This window comes from Neodiprion virginianus, chromosome 1 (genome assembly GCF_021901495.1).
Source record: "Neodiprion virginianus isolate iyNeoVirg1 chromosome 1, iyNeoVirg1.1, whole genome shotgun sequence".
NCBI classification, from domain to species: domain Eukaryota; kingdom Metazoa; phylum Arthropoda; class Insecta; order Hymenoptera; family Diprionidae; genus Neodiprion; species Neodiprion virginianus.
Window position 1 is genome coordinate 34,571,450 of NC_060877.1, and position 26,536 is coordinate 34,597,985.

General features: G+C 45.4%; 1 protein-coding gene across 3 annotated transcripts; it reads right to left on the reverse strand.

Annotated features, from left to right (window-relative positions):
- Positions 1 to 4,798: 4,798 nt before the first annotated feature.
- LOC124303804 (growth arrest-specific protein 1-like) lies at positions 4,799 to 18,595 on the reverse strand. Of its 3 annotated transcripts, none has more exons than XM_046761485.1 (5): positions 18,213 to 18,595; positions 8,401 to 8,667; positions 8,079 to 8,290; positions 7,567 to 7,868; positions 4,799 to 5,128 (listed from the first exon to the last, which is right to left on the reverse strand). In XM_046761485.1, exons 2-4 carry the CDS (start codon positions 8,662 to 8,664, stop codon positions 7,571 to 7,573), a joined length of 774 nt encoding a protein of 257 aa, XP_046617441.1. In that variant the 5' UTR covers positions 8,665 to 8,667; positions 18,213 to 18,595; the 3' UTR covers positions 4,799 to 5,128; positions 7,567 to 7,570. The 3 variants fall into 3 exon arrangements, with proteins under 3 accessions (XP_046617441.1, XP_046617462.1, XP_046617452.1); XM_046761506.1 differs by lacking the exon at positions 18,213 to 18,595 and adding an exon at positions 9,753 to 9,901; XM_046761496.1 differs by lacking the exon at positions 18,213 to 18,595 and adding an exon at positions 8,981 to 9,190.
- Between the last annotated feature and the right edge of the window lie 7,941 nt (positions 18,596 to 26,536).

Here is a 26,536-nt window from a genome sequence, read left to right on the forward strand (position 1 = left end):
CCACGTCCTAATCGGATTCAATTCCGCATGTAACATAGCCGCAGCCTTCACGTACGTGGCTCCGGGTAAAAAGCAATCATAACTTCATCCTGTAGACGAGCTCCTCACTACATACACGTGCAAACAGCCGACAAGTTCGCTCTATTATTGCAGCTAACAGCGCGAATCGCGACGCAAGGCTCTTTCATAATTTCTTGGCTCCCTTAAGGGGGTGCCCTGGTCGATTTCGACATTGACATATGCGTCTCCAAATATCAAAATTCACGTATCTCAAAAGCGAAAAAGTGCTTAGCAGCCCCATTTTATACACAATTCTGAAGAAATACACTCCAATGCATTTTCATTTGACGCAGAAATAAAGGAATGGCACGGAATCTACGAAATCTTAATTGAAATAAAATGAAAACATGTTGGAGTGTTGAGCCCTTTTTCGCTTTTGAGATACGTGGACTTACGCTTCATTAGTATAAACTTCGGCCGCCATCCGCGATCGGTGATTACAGCATTATTAACCGGTATAACCACACCGAGAGACTGAATAATACACCTTTATACGTGTCCCACATCACAGGATATATTTGCATGGCTGATCATACGGCTAGGAGCGCGTCGTATGTAACACACTTTCAATATCGTTTGCTGTACGGTTCGTTCATTTTATTATTATATTATAATTTACCCTCTCCATTTTCTTTGTATTTAAGACTCTTCGTTTTCTCCTGATCGCTGTAAGGATTACCATTATACTTCGCCGTATATTGAGAAAAATACCTGACAATTATTTTACTTCAGTGATTAAAAAGTGTGTCGGTGCTATAAAATTCTACATTTCCGATACCAGCATACATTATCTAGATTTTGAACATTCTCAACCTCAGATTGATAATCGACGATTGAAAAAAACGGTTGTAGCACAAACAAAAAAAAAAAAAAAACAGAAAAACGAATCTTGCTGCCCTTTTTTTTAGTGAGCTGTGTAATATTTTTTTGATAAACTTTATGTATTGAAATAGAAAATTGAATTTTTTATCTAAATATTGCTTTTCTTAGTTATACATGAAAATATCGATGAAATAAACAATTAGAGCCAATTTCGAAAAACCACGCTTACTCCTTGGGTCATTGACGTTAAATCTTACCAAGACCACTCAAACATTAAGGGCAACAAAACCACTGTGTATCAGTGTTATACAAGCGAGATAAGGTGCACGTTACACACGAGACTTGATCGAGTCTGGGGATGTTTGGCTACGTGAAACCCCCAACGACGTCAACCTGCCCCTAAACCCGCATGAGCATAAAGCTGGGATCGACTAGAGAGAGAAAGATATAGAGGAATTGCAACTCGAGAACGGACAAAAGGACTGCAGGCTCGGTATCTCTATGCACGGTGTGTTCCATCCTGCAACGATTCACGGGATATATGGGCCCTCATGTAATCTGAGAGGTTCGAGAGAGGCTCAAAGCAGACCTCGTGACGGTGAGTTTTTACAAAATACTCTGCACAGAGCAGTGCAGTACTTCAATCGGGACCCGGTGCGCGGTTTCCACTTGGACAGAAGTAAGAACGCTCGTTTCACCCAACTGGCTCGTCACGGTGAATAGCCCTAGCTCCGACCTCACAAAAAAGGACATCAGCCTTTGATGGGGGTTGATGGTCGCCTGCGCCGCGGACCACAGAACCGATTCGCCTACCGCAGTCGGCGGAAATCAGTGATTGGCACGTTGAGAGAGTCCTGATCGGGTTCCTGGTTCTATTCGGAGGTCGAAGAACATCCGTTGACGTAACTGCATTGTTACCGAGTGGGCGTTGGAAGAGAGGAAAAGTTTGCAACGGAAGCGGGTTTCTTTTGCAAACAGATTTGTTTTCTCTTGGGAAGCTGAAATACACGTATTTTGCGGGTGATTTATCGCTGGCGTAAAATCGCCATAAAAACGCGAATATACAAATGTGAAAAAATATCTCGCAAAAGAGTATACTATGTACGTACAAGTGTGTGTATCCACGGATACCATGAGCAGGCGATGAAATAAATTAGGTTTAAAAAACCGACGTCAGGGCGGAACATAATTTACTCACTCTGCCGGGTATCGTATCCTTGTGACTCATCCTCTCGGAAGCTCGCACAGAAGAGTGAAAAGCGAGCATCGCGAGGATCCAGAAAGATCGCGGAGAAATCGACTCTTTCACAGGTGAAGGATGTACCGTATAATAAAATGTTGAGCTCAGCGGCAACCTCCACCAACCACCGCTCGGCAAAGCGGCGCATTCGTCCGACATCAAATCAAGATTAACGAAGTTGAATGCGGCGAACTCAGCGGTGCGCGGCGGGCTTAATGATACGGCCGAAGCTACCGCGGGTTCCTTATACCCAGCTTCTTCTTCTTCTTCTTCTTCTCCTCCTTCTTCTCCATCTTCTCCTTCTTTTCATCTTCGTCCTCTGCCTTAGTCCTTCAAGCTTGGTTCGCCGTATACTCCGAGATTCATCGTTGATTCCGATCCGCTAACTTTCGACAGATTGTCAAATCGGTTTTCACTTTCGAAAAAATCCTGCGTCAAGCAACGACAGCTGCTGACGTAATTAGCCGGAGGAGAAAGCCAGCTGGTAGACAGGACCGTGTATTTCCATTCAATTTCTCAACTTCCGACCAGCGTGAATGACGTACTCTGTGCGTAAAACTCAACGATGCTGGTCGTATAAGGATAATTACGGGAGGAGTTCGAACCGCCGCGCTGGTGCCGGTGTATCCATATTTCACATTCTTTGAGTAATTCATAATTTTCAATCGCAAATTCTTCAAAGTAACTGAACTTACCAATGCACGCAAGTATGGATAATCGGTCCATTGAGGATGAGGATGAACGGTGTTTGACCAGTAAAGCTTTATCGCTGCAGTTTAATTTGACGAAACGTATTCGAGTGATAGGTGAATTTGAACCTGCAATATCCTCGATCGCGTAACGAGGTCTCCGCGAAAACGTCTGCCGCATTGCTGGCAGGTCGGTGAAATCAGTCTTGGACACTTTAAATTTGTGGATACCACGTGGTTAGTCGAAGCTCGACACGGCGAGACTCGGCTCGTTTCCCTACTCCTGGCGGGCGAGAGAAGGCCTCCTCGCCGAAGGAGTGTGGAAGAGAGACGCTAGTGTCGGCCACACACGTTGTAGGCACGCCGGAATAACGAAGAGACCCGCGGGTGCGACGAGGACGAACGTAGGGACGAGGGGTGCCGCGGGGAGGGCGCCGGAGGCCCTGCGCTGGACCACCCACCTTGATGCTGGCTGCTCTCCATCCACCGGAGGAGTCTCGGCTCTTGACGTCGCTGCTCCTAGTGCTGGATCTTCTCGGACGAATGGACCGACTCGGTTCCACGCGGCCTCGACGATCCCCGGCGAGGTCGGGCACGGGGTACATCGTGGCACGTCTACGTGAGCGCTAATTACGCCCCGCACTGTCATCCCCTGCAGGGTGGGAGGAGGTTTCGTCGAGGTTTCGAGAGTCTACCCGGAAGACGCGGAGAAGAGAGAAAAGAGGCGGGCCGTCATCGCCTCAGCCGAGAGGAAATTAGGTATATACGAACCTGTTTCGATGGAAAACTGCAGTTTAACGACGTCGTGTCGTGTAATTTCAATGACGACGGTTGGTCAACGCGTTGCGAGGAGGAAGAGGAAGCGGAAGAGGAAGAACATTCGCGTCTCCTTTCCGCTCTACGTGTACGCGCACTACATTGTAACGCGTTCCTGCATCCTAACTCGAAGACAAACCAATTAAGTATACGCGCCTTGAATTCCTCGTTCTGTGGAATGAAATATCGCGCGTGGCTGTACCCCCTCCCATCCAACAATCCACCTCCCCCACCTCGGAACCACCTAATTTACTCTAATCCACCGTTCGAAACTGGAACAACCTACTCCGAGGTGCATCGCGACGATGCCCAGGGCGGCTACCGCGACGGCAGCCAAAACCGACGGTCGGACCAACGTGTGTGGCCGATTTCAACCGCAGGGTGGATCTCGCTTCGTACCCGCAGAACCGAGCAGCTCCCGGTTCTCGACATCGACAACGACAACAATGGACGTCAGGCTAAACGCGTGTCGTGTAGAAAATTTCGCCATCATTTCAGCGCCTTGTTCGTTTTTTTTTCTTCTCTCCCGCGGACATTTTTTTTTCTTTTTCACCTGATCTCTCATCCTCGTTTCAAATGGACTAGCTCGATTGGTTTGCAACCATGAACTAATTTGTTACAAGTTCCCGTTTCCCGCGTTAAATTTTACTCATTTTTTCCGGCCAGGTTTTTTTTTTTTTTCGCACACATAGCCTGTCGATCAGTCGCCACCGCACAGGTTTGTGAATGTATTTATAGAATATAATGATGGTAAAAGCTTTAAAAAAAACTTAATAAACATTTCTTGCCAAGTTTTTCCCGTCGTTGTTCTTATCTTTATTGTGTACAATTGCCACAGTTGTTTGGAAAAAAAAAATCCAATGATAATTACTGATAAATTAAGCGGTTCAGTTTCATAATCCGTGACACGGGATTATTTGTCAATAATTTATATGCGCGGAGGGACTTTTTGCGTTGATCTACATGGTTTGTAGAATTTCTTTTTGTTCGTTTTCCTGTTATATTTCCCTTCAATACAAAACATCAGCAACTGTAGTGCGCTTAATTAACAGGTAGTTTTAATTCTATCTATTTACATACACAAGCTCTCTCATTCGCAAATCACTCGATATAAATTAAGTTAAAATAATAATTATCATTTAAAACTCTATGATACACTTATCGAAATTTACAGTATACATACGATAGAAAAATTCTGACGCAGTTGCGAAATATGAACCTTGCTTCGATCCTGCTCAAGAATTTCTCTTTCTCTTCTCCTTCTGTAGACGATAACATTTTTTCATTTACTTTCTTCTACCTTCTTGCGCGTGTAATCGTAATCAATTGGTAGTTACATCGTATACTATTCGTCGTCCAACACGTGGCGGTAAAGTTAAATTGGTTCTCCCGCCCCGCCTACTTGCTAAACGCACTATATAACTGGTAATCTTTCGAGTCTTTGGTCTTCACTCACGGAATACTGTTTGAGAACTCGTTGTGCTTCCTTCTCCTTGATCGTCTGTAAAATAACAGATAGAAAATACTTTGATTATTTGAGAGATCAAAGTAAAACTTACAATTAGCCAGTTGCAGTACTGCAGCAATTATTCACTAGACACCCTCTATCATACGCCTCGAATACCTTACACACCGAATATCAGTGATATACTTTGAAAATGTACACGATTTATTAAATTTTTTTTATAGTTCCATACTTTTCAAGCTATGTATAATATATTATCCATCTGTCTAAAAATATGCTGAGTTTCGCGCATGTCGCACCGATGCGACTGGCCACGAGTTTTCGACGACTTTACCTGTTTTTCGCCCTCGCAAATGACGAAAACAATCGATAGTATCGTTTGGTAGATCATAGATCTGAAGAATGAAAGAACGGAACTTTCGATAGCCTGAATATGAAGAAATACTCATCAGCAAGTTTTCGGAAGTTCGAACGCGCGCACTTTTAGTCTGGGTACGATTTGGTGCTCACTGATATGGACTTTCCAAGTGATTATCTTGTAGATGTTCCGGTCTGGAAGAGATAATCCCGCAGGATACGGTAACTTCGATTGGTCCAAGTCCTAGTAAGCGACTGAATGCCGGTAGAGAGACGTTGTCGATGAAAGAGGTGAGACGAGGAGAGGCGGAGGCAGAGGGAAAAAGGGCACGGCTATCAAACGACTCTTGCGGCACGGTGTCTGCAGGACGGATCTCTGCTCTACTCCTAAGAAAACACCTGGCCCCGTGCAGCCATTAGCCGTCGGTGTAGGCTTCGCGGAGCTTGCAGGCACCGCATCTTCCAAGAGCGAAGAATACCGGGGTCTTAACATCTTTCGCAAGCGCGCGTCCAGCCTGCAGCGCGTGAACGGGTCGAGCTCGTTATCGAAATCCTCTGGTTATCCCCGACGAAAGAGATTAAGCTCACGCGGGCATTGTTCCTACGCATATAAATAATCGTGCGCGTGTTCGTGCGGTCCGTTCTTAGAACAAACAAAAACCATCGAGTACGTGTGTGCGTGAGTGCGGATGACGAAGGAAGAAGAAGAAAAGGATTTGAGAAAAAGAAAACAAATAAATAAATAAAAAACGCAGAACCTCGACCGAACTGAGAGGAACGCTTACGGGCTCTGAGGAGGGCAGGTGTCCTACCGGAAAGAGCGAATTAGAGAAAAAGGAGTCGAAGAACGCGGCCGCTGAGACTTAGCCGCGGCAGGGCCGAAATACGAACAGGAAGTTGAAGAGCCGTGGTCGTCTTTTGGAATACACGTAATTCACGCTACGGTCAAAACTTTTTCAGCTCTGTGTGAGGCGCGATTTCGTCGAGAAAACCCAGAAGCGGCAGCAACCCACGCCGCATCACGAATATGGGGATCCCTTAGCGTGCGCCCGTATAACGCATTCTCGTCTCTTCTCCTACGGTTGGACGCATGCATGCGTAGCCACGCACACACGTGCCTGTTACGCCGGCACAAACGCGTACTTATTTCCGTCCGTCCGCTGGTCGTCAAGATTTCTCTGCAAGCATATTTAATCCCTGGATCTGCGCGGGTGATTTATGTCTTTCTCGTCGTTCGGTTACACCTACACACATCGTACAAGTATACCTACACGCCGCTGTATCCCGGCTCTGGACCGTTGCACGGTTGTTGCGGTATCCGTTTTGCGCGTTTACGACTTTAAAAATGTCCTCGCGATATCACGTTATGAATTTTTCTTACCCATATTTTTTTCTTTTGCTATCTTTTTTTAATTCTTTGCGGACGTACGTGGTGTACTAAATCGGAGACTGCAAGGTCTTGTGCCTTGTCAACCCCCTGGCAAAGCTCTAGTTCCGAAAACATTAGAGAATAAAAACAATCTTCTTCAGGTTTATTGTACAGGACAACTCTTCTCGGACAGCCAGTATCTACAGTCATACATATTCGTCATGGTCTATTCTCGTCAACGACGGCTCGAAATTTTACTTCGATTTTACAACTGCGATAAATATTTGAGAACGTGGAATAACACTACTATTACAATCTATCGTCGGTCGTTAACATGAACCCTAAACATCGGAGGATCCAGTAAGTTAAGATCTCGAGGTGAAGAATAAAAAAATAGACTAAAGAAATACCGTTTCCGGTTGTGTGTTTTCTTTTTCGTTTGCTAAAAGTTCAGAATAGCAGGATAGTATTGTCTGGCAAAAGGTCTGTTACTTTTGATTTTTGGATACATTATTTTAGAGTCTGAAAAATCTCAAGTTTTACGAGATCGAAACACCTCCGAAGGTATAGCGATCTTGAAAAAATGGCAGGTACGAACGGGTTTTTCGCAACATCCTAACGGTGAGTCCTAGGATGAAAATAGTTATCATCAGTCTTGTTACAGGACATAGAACTCCATTTTGCATCCTGCTAGTAGACTAAGAGTTAGCGGCAAAAAGCGACCAGATAAGTATCTTTGATGAATCACCTTATTATCTGACTAGCAGAGCTAGCAGGAAGATTGGCACCAAAGCCGTCGACGTTTGGCCGACGGACGTTGCGACGCCGGCGCCGCGACTGTGGGCGTCGGTCCTGAGGATCTCGTTGGATCGTGTATCACCCAAAATCTTCTTCGTGTCGTGATAATCGTGGTGAATTTTTCCGAAGCATAGCCAGTTCATATTCCGATGGATACCTGTACAGTCGTAGTCTTCAGCCCCGTCGCAGACACACGTAATTAGCTTTGCGGCCTTGTCCTGGCGCCTCAGGATGTTGATCGAATTACGACACCTGCAAAATTGAGTAAGCACTTTATTCACGGGTTCTTTGATCGCTAGTAAAAGCAAAACAAATTGCAAATCCAGCTTCATCCCGAGTGATATTCGCCGCGAAAATACACAGTCGAAATGAGAATGCGATTTTCGTCGCTTGAAGCTTGCAAGAGAGAATGTGAAACACTTATCGCCATCGTTTGAAGACAGACAAAATTCTGAGGGTCACCTTTTAGTGCATTTCTTCCCGCGAAACATGCTTCCGCAGAAGCCATTGTAGTACTCCAGAGCCTTTGCACAGAGAGTATCGGCATTGCATATCGAGGTAGCGATCCTGCAGGACACCCTTGTGTTGTTCATCTCTATCATCACGGACGGCCTGCATACCTCGACCCTCTGCTTGGACTGTTCGCAGAGACGATCGTCTCGGGCACAGTTGCACTGAAAGTAGGAATCGGAGGTAGGACTTAAGATTCGATGATTGAATCGACAGTCACCGGCTGTACCATCCGATGTAATCTCTGGTATCTAGAACCAAGATTCGAACTTACAGTCATCAATTCTTTGCCCTCATCGGTACTGGTCAGGGCGATCAGGGCGTGAAGACATGTCTCGGGGCAGCCACCGCCGGCGCCTCCCAAGACGGAGGAACATCTGGTCACGTAATGCTGGAGGGCCATCCCGCACCCGGCTCTGTAGGCGCACCGAAGCCTCGCATCCTCGCAGCGCATCACAGCGGAGGTACTTGTGGTACAGACGGCCAACAGGATTAGAGAAACCAGGGCTGTACGCAGCCTTCCCGCCCCGCGAAACATAGCCTGTAAGATAACGAAAAGGATCTGTGAATATTTGGGGTACGTTCACATATTCACATGTTCGGACAAATTACCATCCACATATCACAAGTCCAAGAACATTTAATGGTTATACCAAGGTGTGAATTAGTTATTCAGCGGTATCTACAGAGCGTACGATATACACAATAATAGTGTTGGTAACCACCGAGTGCAGTATACGATAGGATTCACTATCAACAATTAAAAGTGATGAATAAATTTACGTACGTATTCGGATGAAGGAATGTTTGAAAAGTTTTGAAAAACCGGTAATTTCAGTGGTATTTAATCTCACCTTGAGTCTCGTGCGGTATAACTTAATAATTATACGTCAGTGAGAATACAACTTTCCCTTCAATCTGTTTTAGCCGAAGGCGTAAACGAGCACAAGTCGTATCGGTATAAGGTACTGCCAATTAATCTTTAGCGATAATTGAGCTATTTCGTCTTTGAGAAGCTCGCGACGATTGTGCCGTAAAAAATGAACCGCAAAAGAGACTGATGAATCTCAGCGACGACACACACGCATGTCTGCGTACACATCGCAGTGATTGGCCTACGTCGAAGAATTTTGCGTAGTCACGTGTTTCGCGGCACGAACCCACACCGACTCACGTAATAACGCCATTGCACGACGACTCGCATATTTTTTACTGATCACGTGAACACCGTTTCTCACATGATACGACTACCAAGCGAGGCAACAATTTAATTTTCACTAATTTATGCACGTGACGATCGACGTTTGGACGCTTGTAACTTAAGTCGGATACGGATGAACCGACTGTCTGACACATCGATTAAGGACAAGCAAATACAGAACTCTAATTGGTTTTATCATGCAAGTAATTATTTCCAATCGTATGTACAACTGAGAGTAATTGGAATAATTTCTCTGGATTCATAGTTTGACGCTGTTGCTTCTCTTCTTTGGAACTCTCTACCGTGTGCTTAGATCCGGCTTGTCATGGAAATTATAGTGAGATACTTTCCTTGTCGGTGAATCATGAGCATTATTGACCTGACGTAAGTTACTTTTTGAACCTTTTATTTGATATAATCCCTACGGGATTTGCGTCCCAATCGATCACCGCGGCGGAATACTTGGCAGTGTACAATTGTAACCTCGTGTAACCAACACACACCCAACCACTTATCGCTTCTTCGACAGAACTGGCATCAAACGGCCGAGTTTTGTTGATTTCAACATCATCCCGCGTTATCAATCCTCTAGGTCAATGGGCAAAGCGTCTTGAGTTTCAAGTTCGCAGTTGAGTGTGCGTCTCATCCTCGTACTCAACTCGCCACGCAGCCACACGTCAGAAATATCCGAGATTTATGGCCACATGCGATGACCTGTAACTTGAGTCTAAGTAGTCGTCAATGTAAAAATTTCGAACGGTCTCAGGTATTCTTATTTTTATTTCTTCATAGAGGTGACTGACTCTACCGACGCGTGCGTGTCTCTTCCACGATAAAGTGCACCGGCCACGTGATTTCGTTTCCTCTCGGTCACTTCATTACGGACGTTGTAGCTATACGGAAGAATTAATCTGTTCGTTGTGCCCTCCACCCTAATGTAATCTCCGGTATTCAAAGAGTGGAGTTTACGGTTCGCATCAACGTGGATCCGGGTTCGCTACGTAGTGTCACCCTTTGTGCCGCAGTTGGGAACACGCGTATGAATTTGTATTTGTACAGCACGTTGAAGGAGTCTTATCGAGTCTGGGACTGAGGCTCCGGCTCCTTGGCACAGCTTCCGATAGGCGAGAAGCTCCGGCAGCCCGGACTGTCGGTAGTCGTAGTCTCAGAAAGCACCGGCACTTGGAAGTTAAACGCTAAAAATACGTCATCCACGAATAGAAGGGAGTCTCGTGAGCTGTCGGAGTCGGGCAGAGAGAGAGTTAGAGGAAGTCTTTGTTGTCAGGGGGTTTGAATAATGTCGAAAATTCAAATAACCCTCGTACGTCTTTGGGTCGGTTCATTTTTCAGTTACGGACGTACGGACGACACAGTGCGCGTTTCCACGGAAACGTTACGAGGGTCAGGGGTTGTAATTATCTCATATTCTTCGGCTGAATTCAATTGAATACTTTAGGAATACGTTGACGCCGGAGATATTATAAATAGTTAGGATCACACTATATAAGACGCTTCACGCAATGTTCACAAGGATTAACGAGTACGACCACAACCCTAATCTATTAAACGTTGCCTGAATTCAATGGGAACAAAATGTATCGGAATTGGTGACCAAATGATTTGTAAGACCTGTCAACTTGATTATCTTCATAACTATATTGTTGAATAACTGGTTTGACTCACGAATATTTTTTATACCCACTGCCCAATTACAACGGCTCACTAGTCCTCTAAAGTCCAATAATTAATCAGTCAGACGTTGAATTTCGCAACTGTAAAGGTAATTGAAACAAAATTGGTCTTTCCTATCGTTATAAAAATGAGAGAATAACAACCAGAAATTCATCAAGTTCACCATATGTGTTAATAATATCTGTAGTAAATCCGCGAATGTTGTTTTTTCATACTTCTTGACGGGCTCCAACTATGTGACCGAGCAGCAGTATAAGCTTGAAAATATGCACTAGTAATAATTGAACTGCAGCTCAGGAAATTCCTAAAAGCGTGCCTTAAGCCGCTCAGTCAAAGCGGCTAAATTGCTCATTAGTGTCTCCTTCGTGGGAGTTGGCTTATGGCATAAATATTTGCGATCAATTTACTGCTTTTTTCTGGTTGACGTAGCTGTATACTCAAGCCCGGCGCAACCACTCAGGCTAAAATAAATCAAGATTAAGTTTATTGGGTCGAACGTTCCTGACGACAAAGCAATAAGAGCCCTGCAGGTTACCCGTAGCAAATTTTTTCTCCTTTTATATTCCCCCGAGTTTTCACCGCCATACTCGTTTAATTTATACTTGACTGGAACGAGCCTAATTAAAAAAATAAATAAAACGTTACCACGCCGCAGAATTGAGCCCATTTTTTCCGACGTAGGGTAAACGTAATAGATAAAAAAGGAAAATAAAAACAAAGCGAACAGACAATGTGATTATCCATTGCTCCAGACTACGAACTCGCTCCGATGTCTGAGCTCCAACCACGACGACTTTTATTTCGTTTGGCCACGTGTCCGATGGACCACATAAGGGGCTGAGGTTGCCTCTCTTGTTTAGTGCCAGCACCAGACGCGGTCGAATAAAACCGGACCATTTTTTGGTCATCATGAGGGCTTTCAGTTCCTCCAGTGAAGTCTCAACCGAACAGTCCGTCGAGATTTCGCCCGGGAGCCTCTGGTTGTGAGTTACTTAATATTTTCACTTGGTTGAGATCTTTGGATCCAAGCCTTGTCTCTTAACCCCTTGTAGCCCAAAATCATAAATTTTAAAATAAATAGCATTTAAGGACTTGTCATTAAGACCTTCCGTATGGATTTTCTAGGATCTTATTCAGTTTGTTACAGAAATGTCACAAGGGGCTACGAGGTGTTAATATCGAGTTACATTTTATCGGCACCGTTTCCGATGAGTATCAGAAGCGCTATGACCTGCTGAAAAACGAGTATAGAACAGAAGTAGAAAAAAATAAATTAAAAATAAAAAAATGATCATCTCGTCATATTTTCGGATCCGACGAAAATCTCGTTGATCCGTATAAACGCGGTCCTTGCTATTTGGAACCTCCAAGCTGGCTTCTCCGATGTCATGCACGAAAAGTTAGAGAGACTGGTAGGTAATTACCGTCGCAGAAGAGGAGAAGATTGATTACTCGGAGCGCGTGCAGAGGTTTCGAAAGCTTAATGGCAACAACAAGTGTTGGCGGTTCGTTATAGCGAAGAGAGAGCCGAGTTGGAGATCACTGGGAGTTTCGAGTCGACCATCTGTCCCTCGTTGCCACGTCTGTGCCGTTCCGGTGGGTCGATCCGAGGGTCCGAGGCTGAGGGTCCAGCAGGCCCAACCACGGACCCCCGAGAAGTTTCTCAACGTCACTCGTTCCGTAATGCTCGAGCTTCACGGACGACTTCGACGAACAATGAACGGCCCTGCAGGGTCTAAATTGCTATACCCGGTAGCCTATGGAGGGGTCATCACAGGGTCTTGCCAATCGGCGTAAACCTTCATCGCAGTCACGCTGCTGTAGGCGGTTATATAGCTCGTCTGAGAAACGTTGAGAGGGTTGTTTACTCTGACAATATGATCCATATAACTTGCACACACACACACATACACACACACACACGACGGGGCTCGTTCTGTTTGACCAATTTGCACAGTGGTTGTTCAAATATTGCTTCATTCGGTTAACGTCGTCGCAAGCGGTCTTATATACCGCCGCAACTCGTCGTCGCCTCGAGTATGTCGAGTGTTTTACAATATTTGAGGTAGTCGTTAGCGCCATGTAAATATTAGCTCTGGGGCGAGTTAAGCGAGTGGATGGAAAAGGAAGGAAGAAAGGAAGGAAGGAAGGGCTGAAGGGAGGGAGAGTACCGGTGGCTTGGTGGATGGCGGGTATATTATGGATGGGGGGGAGGGGGGAGGGGGGGGGGAGGACGAATTAGCTACTCGACTAACTACTCGAGCGGTGATGAATCTCATTGGGACGCAAACAAATCGTTCCGTTCGTCTGTTTGTCTTGCCGACCCCTCAAACGCCACCGACTACCGTCGAGGCTGCGGTCTGCACGCGTGACGTCGTCTCCTGGCACGCGGCCAGCCCGTGCAGGGCGTCTTCTTCACGTTCACGTCTCTGCGGTGCACCTGACAAATTTTTGTCGACATTTTTACCCCGGTCTATATATCCCGCGTCCTCCCTTTAGCTCGCCCGTTTTTTATATCACTGTTTGTTTGAAAGCTTCAACGGCCCCTAGTCACATCTCTCACGACCGCCTAATAAATATCATTTCCTTCCTGCCTCTCATCCAGACTTTTCGATTCCCCGATTCCCATGTATTAAGCAGTGAAACGGAGCAGTCATAAGCAATTGGGTAATCTTGATGGTGAATTTCTGTCTCAGAGTTTGGAATTGTTAAGTATTACGATTAATTCCCTCTGCCCCGGAGATTGATCGGACGCATGAACAAGACCAACGTTGTCTCACCGGTTCTTCAAAGTCCCGCTCATCATCACCGACGCCCTCGAGACGTAGAAGGAAGTATTAATCATCGGATCTCCCAAAGCCTCTTTCCAAGATGTCTCTCTGTTAAGGTTCTATTTTTTTTAGAGCTGCACAAAGAGCCGACTGTAGAGGATACTCAAGGTCGTCTAGAGTCCCGCTCTCGAGTAAGTGAATCACCGAAAAATATTTTCAGCTGGCCTGAATTCGTACGTGAACAAGGAATAATAGACACGAAGTTGTGAAACATCAAGAACTATCAGAGGGTAGCTGGAAAGTCAGAGCAAGATGGAAAAAATTTAAAGATAAAAAATGATCCACGTTAATTTCGTTGTACAGAATTTTTAGGTATGTTTATTTTGTACTTCCTTCTATTTATAACTTTTTACAAGGATTTTATTCCCGGTCAGGCCTGGGGTTTAGTCTGTGTCGCAGCATCCTGCCGGCTGCAAAGCGGGACATATAATTCCGAAGAGGAATCAAGGGGAGTTCGCCAACATGGCGACTAAAGCGAGGAAACCTCGGGTTTTATTATTAAAAACAGATGGCGTCGTGTCTGAAAGTCAGCGTGAAGGATTATCAGCACCTGTACCTTAACCTGCGGAGCAGCCAGAACCATACGGAGGAAGTGGTCCCCAGAAAAGGAAAAGGAAAAAGGTATTAGATGGAAAATATATAGCTGCAAACGTTGAACTGGAAAATTTTTCAACGCATGAAAGAAGCCATGATTAATCAAGACGTCGGAAGTCGTGAGAGATGGGAATTACACGGTGGCACACTGTCGTTTCCGGGGGCGTCTGAGAACGTGTAGGTACATCGAACATCACGCGGCGGATGCAACGATTGCGGATGGTACGTTACGAAGGTTTGCATTTCTCCGCATCGACTGCCGTTCCGATACCGATTCCTCTGCTTAAAATGTCATTTCCGTACGTAATGTAACATCTCACCACGTCGATTTCACCGTCAGGATACAGTTGTTTCCGGAGAAGGAAAAAACATCCAAGACAATATGCCCTGATGGTTGACAAGGAATTCCAATGATCAATAAACCGCGAATTCGTCCGAACGTTCACTTCCATGGTACACTTTTTCGAATTCTGGTTCTGGTCAGGCAACTTTTTCACGTTTCGAGAAGGGGATCCAGTTTGTCGTCTGGTTTGGCACTTTATTGAGGCGGGTAATGGATCCGACGACGTTCGGCTCGAGGCGCGAATTATCGCTGCAGCTCGCGGTCTGCCGACCACCCCCGGAGGTCATGTTTCAGCACGGAGTAGCGGCAACCAGTTGCTCCAGTGGTCGAAGCACCTAAACGTAAACAGAGTGGACCGCGTGGGCGGAGATTGAATCTAGATGGAAACGACCGAACTCGACAACCATCTCCGCATGAGCCGGGTTGATTTCCTTCCTTTTTCACGACGTCAAATCGGAATCGCGCCCACGCCTCCGCTCCAGGATCTCGCCTTCGGGATGGAAGTCGCTGTAGGAGGGGGGTTTATTATTGCGTTCTCGAACGAAGTACCCTGCAGGCGTTAGGATCGTCGAGATACTTTATCGCCGGAGTTATTATACGCCCGCAGATAAACAAACGCAACAACAAGAGATCGGCTCTTCGTCTCTTCGCCTCTTCGTCTAGCCGAGGCAAAATGTAACTCTCTAGGTCTTATCTACATCCGCGTTGCAGGCGTTCCACCACCTCCGCAGAGGCTCAGGTGAAGGGAAATCGAGCCGAGAACGAAGTGGCGCTGTACCGTGGCACCGCGAAGGGTTTATCTGTCCGGGAATATCGCGGGCAATCCTTAACGCCGTGACGGTTATACAGCTGGCCGGAGGCGGCGGGCTGGCAGGTACCTCGTACCTCCTCTATACCTACACACTTCGTACCCAACACATACCAGGGTAGGTATGCGCGAAGAGATGTGGAGGAGACAAACAAACGCAAGGTAAACGGCTGCACTTAGCGGGGTTGTATGCATAACGCGTGTGCCCAGGAAGCCACGAGTCACCCGGCATAAGTTATGTCTCAAGTACCCGAGCTGCGACGAGGAGGCTGTCACGAGTCAGATAGTCACGAGTCGCGGGAGTCACGAGAGTCACGGAACGGAACGGCTCTCTTACTCGCGGTGCAGGCTGCCCTCTTTCGCCCTCTCCCTCTCCCTCTCTCTCTCTCTCTCTCTCTCTCTCTCTCTCGAAGAGTGAGTACGGACGTTAGCGGAGATGTGGATCAAGTTCATTAGCACGAGAACACATAAATTTATCTCGATTCTCGCCCGTCGCTCGGCTAACGAGCGTTGCTCGTTGCAGACACTGCAACCTCTCTCCTGGAACTGGGCACACTCTCGACCTTATACCTTGCGCCCCGTATGAGACTGCCTGTCCTCGTCCTCCTTGTCGGTCCCGCTACCATTTACGACAGATTTATCTGAAATACTCCAACTTCACGCCGCGACGTATCGTATATGTGTACGGGATGGACCGCGCGGTTCGTTCGACACATATTCGAGAAAGTCGGGGGCTCCCCGCGCTCGGGTTTAACGATCAGGGACCGTTCGGTCCGTCACTCCAAACCCGCCCACGATGCTAGGAACACGGTACGAAGCTCTAGGTAATCCGGTTCAGGCTTGAACCACTCGCCATTTAACTACCTCGAGGTGCCACGCGGCTGGTCACATACTCGAGTTGGACAAGAGCTGACTTCTTTACGTTTCGACGCTAACGCCCCTCGGACCGTAATATAACGTAAACGATGGATCCAAGCTCTGAACCGCAGCTCCGGTTTCGCGTAATGGACCTATAATATCTACCGCTGCTAATACTGCTCCTCCCCGGAATCGCAGTTCGTACCCTGTCGTAAACGGAACTTAATATCTCCCATTTCCAAGAGTGAATCATGTAACAGTAAAATGAACATGTCTCTCGAATCTACGTTGATGAAACTACTTTCAAAATACAAATATTCAACTCTGAACTAAAGTAGAGGTATGGGAAAAAGTTACGAGTCAATCGAATTATTGTTAACCCTAAATCAAGGTGAACATCCTCGACACGGTTCCAATTTTGTTTTGGGTTTGCTATCATTTCCAAAATTCATCTGTTATTGAGTCCTGTTTAATACCAAACAGAATTACATCATGAATGATCTGTTTATGATTGCGTCTTCAATGAATGTTCGAAAACTGAAAATTTGACTCGTGAAATTTACTTGTACTTGTGTTATCTGTAGCATGGTACACTGTTAAAGAAAATATACGTCATGGGGTCATTTCTTTGGGGAATCATTGAACAGAAGTAACAGGCGTCGGTAAAATTATTTAAAACAAAAACAAGAACGCAAAAAAAAAAAAAATGTACAGCAGTGCAACAAAGGATGTTTTTCAAGATGTCGTTTTACCGGTGATTTGAGATTCGAGACCTTGGCATCTACGTGCAGTGATTCTAAATTAACATTTGAAATCGTAGTTCCCGACCGATGCAGCGCTTGTCGAATTTCAATTACCGATTGACTTCACCGTCGCAGAAAGCTGTCCACGAATGATCGGTTCGTGCCAAGGAAGGAACTCTAATTGAGTTAATATGTTTGCAGCCTGATTCGTTGATATATTCGATACGTGATTGCAGCACGAATCAGTTCGTATTTTGGTTACTGAAGCGGCCATTGCGGCTATAGACAACTTATGCAAATCAGCCAGTCGTGGTTGTCGATCGGATGATATTTGGTTGTACCGATCGATCGAGCCTCGATGACAGTGACAAATCGATACAATTAAATCGATGCATCCTTTGTGATTCTCTTAATTGTCGAGTCGCACAGTGAGTATTATCATAGCCGCTGAACAACTTCTCAACTTTTTGTCAGACTCGTTTTCGCTCTCCACGTGCTTTTTTTTTTTCAAGCTTCCTCCCGCCGCTCATTCATTATGCCCGTTACACGTTCGCTTTATTAACTTGTTGAATAAACTATACGCTCAAGCATCGTAGCTAATCTCACAGTTAATTAAGTAATGCGTGGGTTGACCCGAAGACAGCTATCGTCGAACTGCGCGTACCCGAATACGTGCTTCTTTAGTGTTTGGTAAATATGCCTAATTAAACACGCTCGGAACGTCGATTGTTTGTACAACTATCTCTTAGGTATAGATGCCATTATGGGAGTCACTATTCTTGCTCCTTATTTACTCGAGGTAAAGCCTAATTTATTAAATATGTACTTATTACTCCGCTTATATGTACGGCAAGTGTTTAACCAACTCTATTATCGGCTCTCTAACTGAAATTGATACCGACGATGGACGCAAACTCCATTCATAAACCATGAACCGAGAAACCATCAACGATTTCAAAAAGACCTTGAAGTATAGTTTTACAAGTTATTTCATAACAAGTGGAGCTTTCCCTTACCTTGGATTATATACTTCTAGTGTTCGCTATCACATTGTTTTCCTCGGACACTGTCACAAATGTTAAACCATCACCGAGTTACCGATTATCAAGGTTTTGTCATAAGCGTCGTTTAAGAAAACGGAGATCTCCGCGGTATCGTAGAAAAAACGTTCTCTTTGAATACGAAAACACCGGTAGAATTACGCTTTCCCGAAACACCGACGTTGAATAATTCGAAAATATTCAAACGCTCAACGGTTGTGCGAGGCGAGGCTTCGCGCGGGAAAATTTAAATCGCACGAGAATCTATCAAAGAGCCGTTCGCCCGTCTCTGCAGCTGCGCGGTATTCGCATCGTGGTGAGCGGAGAAAAATCTTGCGTGCGTACTCCACCGCGGACTCTGTCGGACTAGATTGAGTTGTGAGTTGATGTCGGGTCTCGAGTCGAGGCCTCCTCGTACTCCTCGTACTCCTCGTCCCCCGCCATTCCGCCCGCAGGAGTCCATGGGCCCCAACCTGTGGCCCTTGCCTGATTGAGATACCAGCGCTTGGGCCCCAGCCCACCCGCCTCTCCGCCTCTCCGCCTTTGGACGAAGCTCCCTCTCCTCTTATCCCCTCATTTCCCTCCTCTTTTCGAAGGAACGGGGTCCCGGGGTTCTCAATTATGCTTCCCCCAGCCCCATTTTTTACTTCTTATTTTTCAACTTCAGTTTTTTTCGTTTTTTCGTTTTTTATTTATTTCCATTCCTACTTTTACGAGCCACGAACCTACGTACAAGGTGCCAGAATTTTTTTTGTTGGTATTTATATCTACCTGCATCGTGCTCACGTCAGCGATGAATCTGTGAATAACCGCGTGTCATGTACGTTATGTGTAACTACATACGTGTGTCGTACGTACGTTACCCGTAAATTCGTCTCTACCAACTCTCCTTAAGGTCAGCGTATACCTACTGTAATGCGGGCTTCGTGAAAGTTATTTTCAAACGTTATCTGAATCTCGTGCAATACTCGAGTCCGTTGACACTGCAGTGGCGCGAAGATCTGTAGTGAACGAAATACCTACGAAGCGAACGATTAACATATCTGTCCGATTGTCGATGGTTACGTAAGCATACTCATTTTTGCTTCGGTACATCGGAAAAAAGAGTAGCGCAAAATTTTGTAATGATATGTAACATAGGTTCAATTTATTTCAACGCATTGTCAAGCTTCTGATCCCCGACGTAACGAGTCAATTCTCTTATCCACATTAAACTCCGGAATAAACCGTTCGATTTGGCCAAGAGTCAAGTCACCTCAGCTGCCTCGGAGGAACATTAGTAGTATTTCTTAGAAAAGACGGTGTCAACGGTACCTGAATAGAGGTATGGTTATCAAGTCTAAATCATCGTAAAACGCAAAAAATTAAGAATGAGATGTTTGGACGTTGGAATATTCATGCGAAAAACAATAACTTACAAAATATTTCGGATGACTAGGGATGAAGCCAAGTTCTGGTAGTATTTAAAACTGACATCGCGGAATGAATTGTGTAGGTTGATGGTTGAAAGGTATAACAGCGAGTCGGAACTGTCGACTCGGTTGTTAATGGTTAATTTGAACGGTTGACGTATAGATGCAGCGAAATGGACGCGTTAAAGTATGAAGAAAATATCGGGATTGACATGAAAACCCGGAGTCCTCCAATCTCTTCTTCTTCATCGGTTCTCTAACGGAGTCAAGGTGTCGCCGCGTGTTTTATTTCCATCGTATCAAGTTACATCGAAGGAAGATACGATAGAAGAATATAGCAAAACCGATGCGTGTGCGTGCTTACGTATACTTAGAAACTAGCGTGAAGGACTCGGACTGGTAAAAAAAAAAACCTCGCAGGGTCAACAGTCTGTGCATTAGAATTTGGAAAGACTTCGACTCAAGACGCTGCGGTCTGCATAGTCTAAAACGCAATGTACACAGGTTGAGAACCCCAGGAAAGGGACTGTTCTATCTCTTTTTGGTAGGGCGCTCGAGCCTTCGGCAGGACAATGGTCCCAGGCCCAGACCCAGGCCCAACCCGACGAAGCTGAAGCGAAACAAACCTCATCTTACCAGAATAAGAAGAAGGAGGAGGAGGAGGAGGAGGAGGAGGAGGTCTGAGCAGAAGAGCGTGTAGAACTGAGTAGTTGAGGAGGATGGAGGTGGAAGTGGTCGAGGAAGAAGAGAGAGCCGAGATCTGAGGGGCTGAGATGAGAGAGATGAGAGACGAGAGGAAAAACGAAGAGCAAAACGTTCACGCAAAGGTGTCCTAAGCAAACCGCGGCACGCGCATCCTAAAGCCAACGATCAAACATTCCCTCAAATATTCTCGTTCGCGCATAACGGCCATGCCTATACATTTCTCTGTGTATATTTATTATTAGTGTTGTTTTTTTTCCTAATTTTTATATTTATTTTCTTCCGCGGTCACTTCGGAAGTCCTTCGCAGTTGAATATTAACTTTGGTCAGGCGGGGTGCGGTCTTGCGGCATGTAATCGAGTAAATATTTGAAAAAATCATCATTCGGCTAATTTGTTGCCACCAATAAAGTTGGACTTCGAAACTGTCCGGTGAAAGAAGTTGACAAATACTTAACGATATGGTGTCAACTGTGTGTGAAATATTTGAGTATTATAACCAGTGAGAGAGAGAGAGAGAGAGAGAGAGAGAGAGGGGGGGGGGGGGGGGATCGAGTGAAAAAGATGTATATGTATGGCTATACTTGCCGAGTTGTGTTGGAGTAGGACGGGCTGAACAAACAATCCTTAATCCTCCAGCGGCTTCTGAAGTACTTGAGAAAATAATATGAGTGGAGTAAAAGAAAAGACGAAAGCAAAAAAACAAATTGTCGACTGATACCATGAACCGGATACAGGGTGATTTTGTAGATTGGATGCGTTCGGGCTTTTCAGACCGTTCATTATCACCGCGATCAAGATCACATCCAGGCTTTCTTCTTTTCGTTGCAGATAACGCGTGATCTGTCAGGTATCATTTGATACCTTAAATAAATTTTATCGCAGATATTCGATGCCCGCTCCTCTCCTTATCTAAGCATCTGTCGCTGCTGATAATTCTGCATGCGTATCCTGTGTCTGATTTGGTAGAGTAATCGTGATAATGGCGGTACGTAACGACAGCAGCTGCATGGATGGTTCGGGCGTTACAAAAATCATACGGCGCGTTGTGATAATTATTAGGATACAGGATTCATGAGGATTATTGAAATTTGAGAAACTTTTGAAACTAAATTATTATTCCATTTGTGAAGTGTGGGTAAAAGCTGAAGGAAAATACAGTTTGACATAAAGAATTATTTATTTTCTCACCGAGAACAATCGGGGTGACAATTATTGAGCCTGCTGAACAGACTGGCAAATTAGTTGGCTCTTCCGAGCTCCGAGGCCTCTAATATCGTTAAGAAATACGGTTGGCAGGCAGGAGTGTGATAAAATAAACGTAATGTAACGACTAGAGCGTCGAACGTTGTCTGTTTTATTTATTTTCTCTCATCTCTTCTCTCTGGCGTCTCTCTTTCTCTCTTTCTCTCTTGGGTTCGTGTTTCTAGGTTTTCTCTCGGAAGCATCACGGCGCCGTCTCACCGTAACTCATCATCGGTATGAGACCGGCTCGTTGACTACTTGGGATGCGCGTCTAGCCGCAGCAGGTGCACATGGATACGTCTACACACGACAAGCTGCAGTCTTGCGTCAATGCCGGTAAATCACTCGATTCAAAGTTACGATTGGCGTGCTCCGATTCGCTAAGCGATTCGAACAACAGAGCGAACGAACGCGCTCGGTGCATTTTTAATCGCTGCATGGAACAGCCAGTGTCCGTCCGTTCGCCTGCCTGCCTTTTCTACGGCCCGTTCTCGAAGCACCGTATCGCCTGTTCCTCCCAAGGAATGTAATTCCGAATTCATCGTGGAAGGGAGTTTTGTCCGATGAATTGTTCGGCCCCAGAACGTGCGGTGGTAAGGAAATTTTATTCACCGTCCGTAGATGCAACGATCGGTCGAGTGGCACGTGTCAAGTCGATGATGGACACCATGCAGCGATTGATGCAGCCTGCGATGAGTGATGTTAACTTCCGGTAACCGCTTACGGTCCGAGAACCGGAGGAGAGAGCAGAGGAGGAACGTGCAGGAGCAAATTGCCATATCTATATATTCGTGGTGAAATGGCATCGCGGTTCAACTGACGCTTATTCGTATGCCGAGAGTACCGGCGCACTGCCGACCAATAATGAGACAATTAAACTTTAGTGCCATGCGATTGTGACTTCATACCCTGTTCGCGTCATGTATGGACTGCCAAAGCGTGTGCAGAAATACGAAGCTTCGACCCACTGCCACACGTCGGTGCAGCACGGGCATTGTGCGTGAACCGCAAGCCTTGCGCTGATCGCGCAATTACAGGCAATTACCACATACGTGCTGAACAGCTTCATTGTCTGCACTGAAAACTGCTCAGGCTAATCGATAATTGTACGCCGCTGTAACAACTGTAATTGCGCATGGTTTGTTCATTGGGTACGCGATTGCACTCGGTTGGTAGGGTAATCAAATAATTTCACTGATGCCTGATTTCTTTTTTTGAACAATCGATAGATACAGATTCCGCACGCACAAGTTGAACACTCATGCGCAGGAAGTACATAGACACTGCTAAATTTCACGGTCTAAATTCTTGTATTCTAGGCCCCCATCACAGGTTAGATTATGCCTAAACCAGTCTTGCCGTGATTCTGTTTGACGTGGAATACTGCACGACGATTGATGAGTGCTGGAACAAATTGTGCAGCCGAACAGAAATTTGAAGCGTGTGAATGGCAGCCATCTTGTTCCGACATCTTGATGCTCTTTTCAAATGTTTTTATAATTACATATCGAATAGACAGTGTATTGGCAAAGAAGTTTTATAAAAATTATCTGTACGCTTTTAGAATATGTTTTTATTTCATCTAATTGCGACAGAAGTTTATTTCATACAGGAGTGATTTAACTCTGCATGATTTTCGGGGAAGGATCCTGGTCCATTGCTCGTGGAGTGTATCGGGACGAACGGGAGCCATGGCCAGAATTCTGAGGACCCCTGTGGCGACGCAGTGTTCCTGGGAAGGTGTCCAACGGACACACTTAGAGGCGCTCGACTGGCTTAACCTTCCGCGACGTAAAAGTATGGACGTTTCTTTCACCCTGGTTAGACCGCCGTGTTCTTCGATTCTGTTCATCTCCTCAGTCTGGCTGCAACAAATCTTCCGGGAATAGAAAGAGAAAAGTGAAACAAGTCTGCTCCGTGTTTCGTATCTGAGTTGTCTTACAGGATGCGGCTCGATAGCCCGATATTTCATGGGCAATGATCATGGGTTCGTTCGGTGTCCGTGTATAGTAACAATTTAAAATTTCAAACGAAAGATGTGGGAAAGTGGAAAGGGCTGATTAATACTTTCGGCTACTGCCTAACACAGTCGTATCATACCTATATCTTCGCTATAAATTCTTAATCACGAGAATGGAATCGTTCGTTGATAAATCAATGTAAAGCAAAATCAAGCACCGGAATCTCGATTTAGAACCCTCTGTCAGGTATTAAGTGCTGCTGAACGTGTAGTGCCGGTTGAAAAGAAAAAAAATTTAAATAAACCTCAAAGTTATTCGATTGTACCTGTAAATCTTATTTTACGATCTACACATGTCAGGCCGCTGTCACCTTGTTGGCTAAGACAGGATAAGTCTACTAGGGAAAAATTTTTGTTTGCTTATTTGTTTCTCCCTGTACCGAACATGGGAAAAAATAAGGCTCGCGATGCTTTGAAACGACCTCTATGACTGTGTATTTTTATGTAAAGCAACAGTTTTGATTGTTAAACCGAACTTATACATGATGTGAGTGAACTCTTAGACGATCATGGAGTAAAGTAGGCAAGAAAAAAATGAACAATTTGTTTATTTATAGGCTGTCAAACCGCGTGGAATTACATAAAACTTTGTTTTCCGTCAGGGCAACAAGTTCGAAGGTACGAGCCATACAATTACGAACAAACGAAAAACATGTAACTCGTGAGTAGTTAACTGTTTTATCGATTTCCTGTGGCTACAGGATGCACCATGTGATTATAGGAAGCTGTAATTTGCATAGCAACGCTGTAATTTCGGGCCATAAATCTCCTATCTGAAATCTCTAAGTATAATTGAGACATAAAAGCGTGCCGTGGCTTCACCTTCCACCATAGACGTATGAAAAAGAATGACGAGTGAAAAAGAAGAAAGAAAAAAAACTCGAATCCCGTCCGACGTGAGACGAAGACAAAATGGATAAAAAAAAAAATTTGATATTGAGCCGAGAGCCTAACCTTTGTTGGTAAGGTGGACTCACCGATAGGAAAAAAAAATCGATCTTCGTCCATAGATAAAAGGTTCTGAGCCATCTAATTTCAGTCTGACGCTTTATTCTACCTGCATGTGAAATTATCTCTGAAGAAAGATACCGCGGAACGGTATGCATTCTGTATCCAGTTTTGAAATCACATCCATAAAGGGTAACAGAAAAAAATTTCTCACGAAGATAGATGATGTCACTGATGTTTTGACGAATGACTTCCGAGTCACGTTACATATACAACGAGATTATTCACGCGGTCTTATTGTCCGCAGTCGGTAATACGACAAGTGCAAGTTTTGGAGCTAAGCCAGCAGGTCTTTCTGTTATCACATCGTTACACCTACACAAGCTCTGAAATATTTATGGTACCGTATTAATAATAGACCGAACGGGGACACACGATCTTGCAGTCTTGCAGCCCCCCGCTTTTCTCTAGAGGATTACTCTGCAAAGTGCATCTGCGGTGCAAATTTGAATGCTAAACGGAGCGTGGACGAGTCACGATCATAACACTACTGAAAACGTGCGATCGACGTCGGCCTAATAATCAACAACACGAACTCAGTCACGCCTCCAAGATTTTATAGCTGCGAGGGAATTTTTCGCCGTTCTTTGACCCGACTTCTTGACTCACACAATATCTGCGTCTACACATTATACATAATTTTGTGCTGTAATGTATTATATTTATTGGAATTTATATCAAACGTGCAAATGTCACAAGTGGGTTACGGAAGTGACGTAGGTGTAATGTTGTAATAGGTGACACGGATGGCGTAACAATCGTATGGCAACTGTTGCATGAATCGTATAACGTGTATGAATAGCGGAGAAAGCGCAAGTCTTTTTAAACTACACGCATCGGCGAGTTGGGTGCATGAGTCCGAGGTGAGGCGAGGTAAAATCCCGGGTAAAATTACCGGTCGGAGAAACTGGCCTGATATTAAAAATAATTGGTCCAGAGAGTCGCCGCATGCGAGAGGTATAGCTGGGGGGATTCTGTACGGCACATAAGTATGGAGGATAACGATTAGACGGCCAATCGGAAAAGTAGGTTTAGTCACGGCATATCGGAGTAGATGGTTTTCATTTGAACCGTCGCAAGGGGAAGAATGAAACCGTAGTTAATTGACGGCACAATATAGCATCCGTATAGGCCCAGATCGAGAACACTGATAATTAATGGAATTGATATTGAGTACAAATGTGGTGTCTTTTTATCTCGTGACCCTCTCATTTCCGTGCGACTTCCAGCTCGAGTCCCTGCATTTTCTGGTTCATTAACGACGACCGTAGGAACATAACATCGACAGGAAAAGAATAGGAACGGGCCAAAGAATGACCCCTCTTCTTCAAACACTAAAGAAAATGGTCTCCCCGTATCTCCGTCGATGATTACCGCGTTCCCAACGACTTTTCTTTCCGAACCGTATGCAATACTCGAGAACGATTCTACGGCGTGTAGAAGTGAACCCGTAGATTGCCGGCTGGTCTAGTTAAGCCTCCAGGGCCGCTTCCAGGATTTCCTTTGTGATGTCCGGGCTTCTGAGACCGCGATGCATCTCACTTCGACCGCTCGAGCACGATGAAGATGGAGATGTCAGAGGCGTCGGGTCGGCAGATAGACGCGGATGCAGTTCGGTGCAAGCAGAGTTCTACATAGCGGAGCCCAGACACGCCCAGATCGATGCCTCTCAATGCCAGGTAGTGGTTGCCTGTGCAGGGTACCAACACACGGGACTGGTGACCGTGCGTGTTTCCTTTTCGATGTTCAATATACAGCTTTGTACCTGCGCGAGGTAGAAGCGACGGGCCTTGATGATTGCTTCATTAAGACGCCAACGGGCATCGAGAAGTCGGGATACACCGGGGATTCGAGATGTGTTGCGGGACCGTTCGGTCGGCGCGTACAAAGCGGTACCGTGAAAGAGGAAGATG

Excerpts from the sequence above, each read along its gene's own strand:
- LOC124303804 (XM_046761485.1), bottom strand. The coding sequence starts at position 8,664 with ATGTTTCGCGGGGCGGGAAGGCTGCGTACAGCCCTGGTTTCTCTAATC. Across the intron at positions 8,291-8,400 it reads AGGGCAAAGAATTGATGACT|TGCAACTGTGCCCGAGACGA; the intron begins GTAAGTTCGAAT and ends TCCTACTTTCAG. Across the intron at positions 7,869-8,078 it reads GGGAAGAAATGCACTAAAAG|GTGTCGTAATTCGATCAACA; the intron begins GTGACCCTCAGA and ends TCAATTTTGCAG.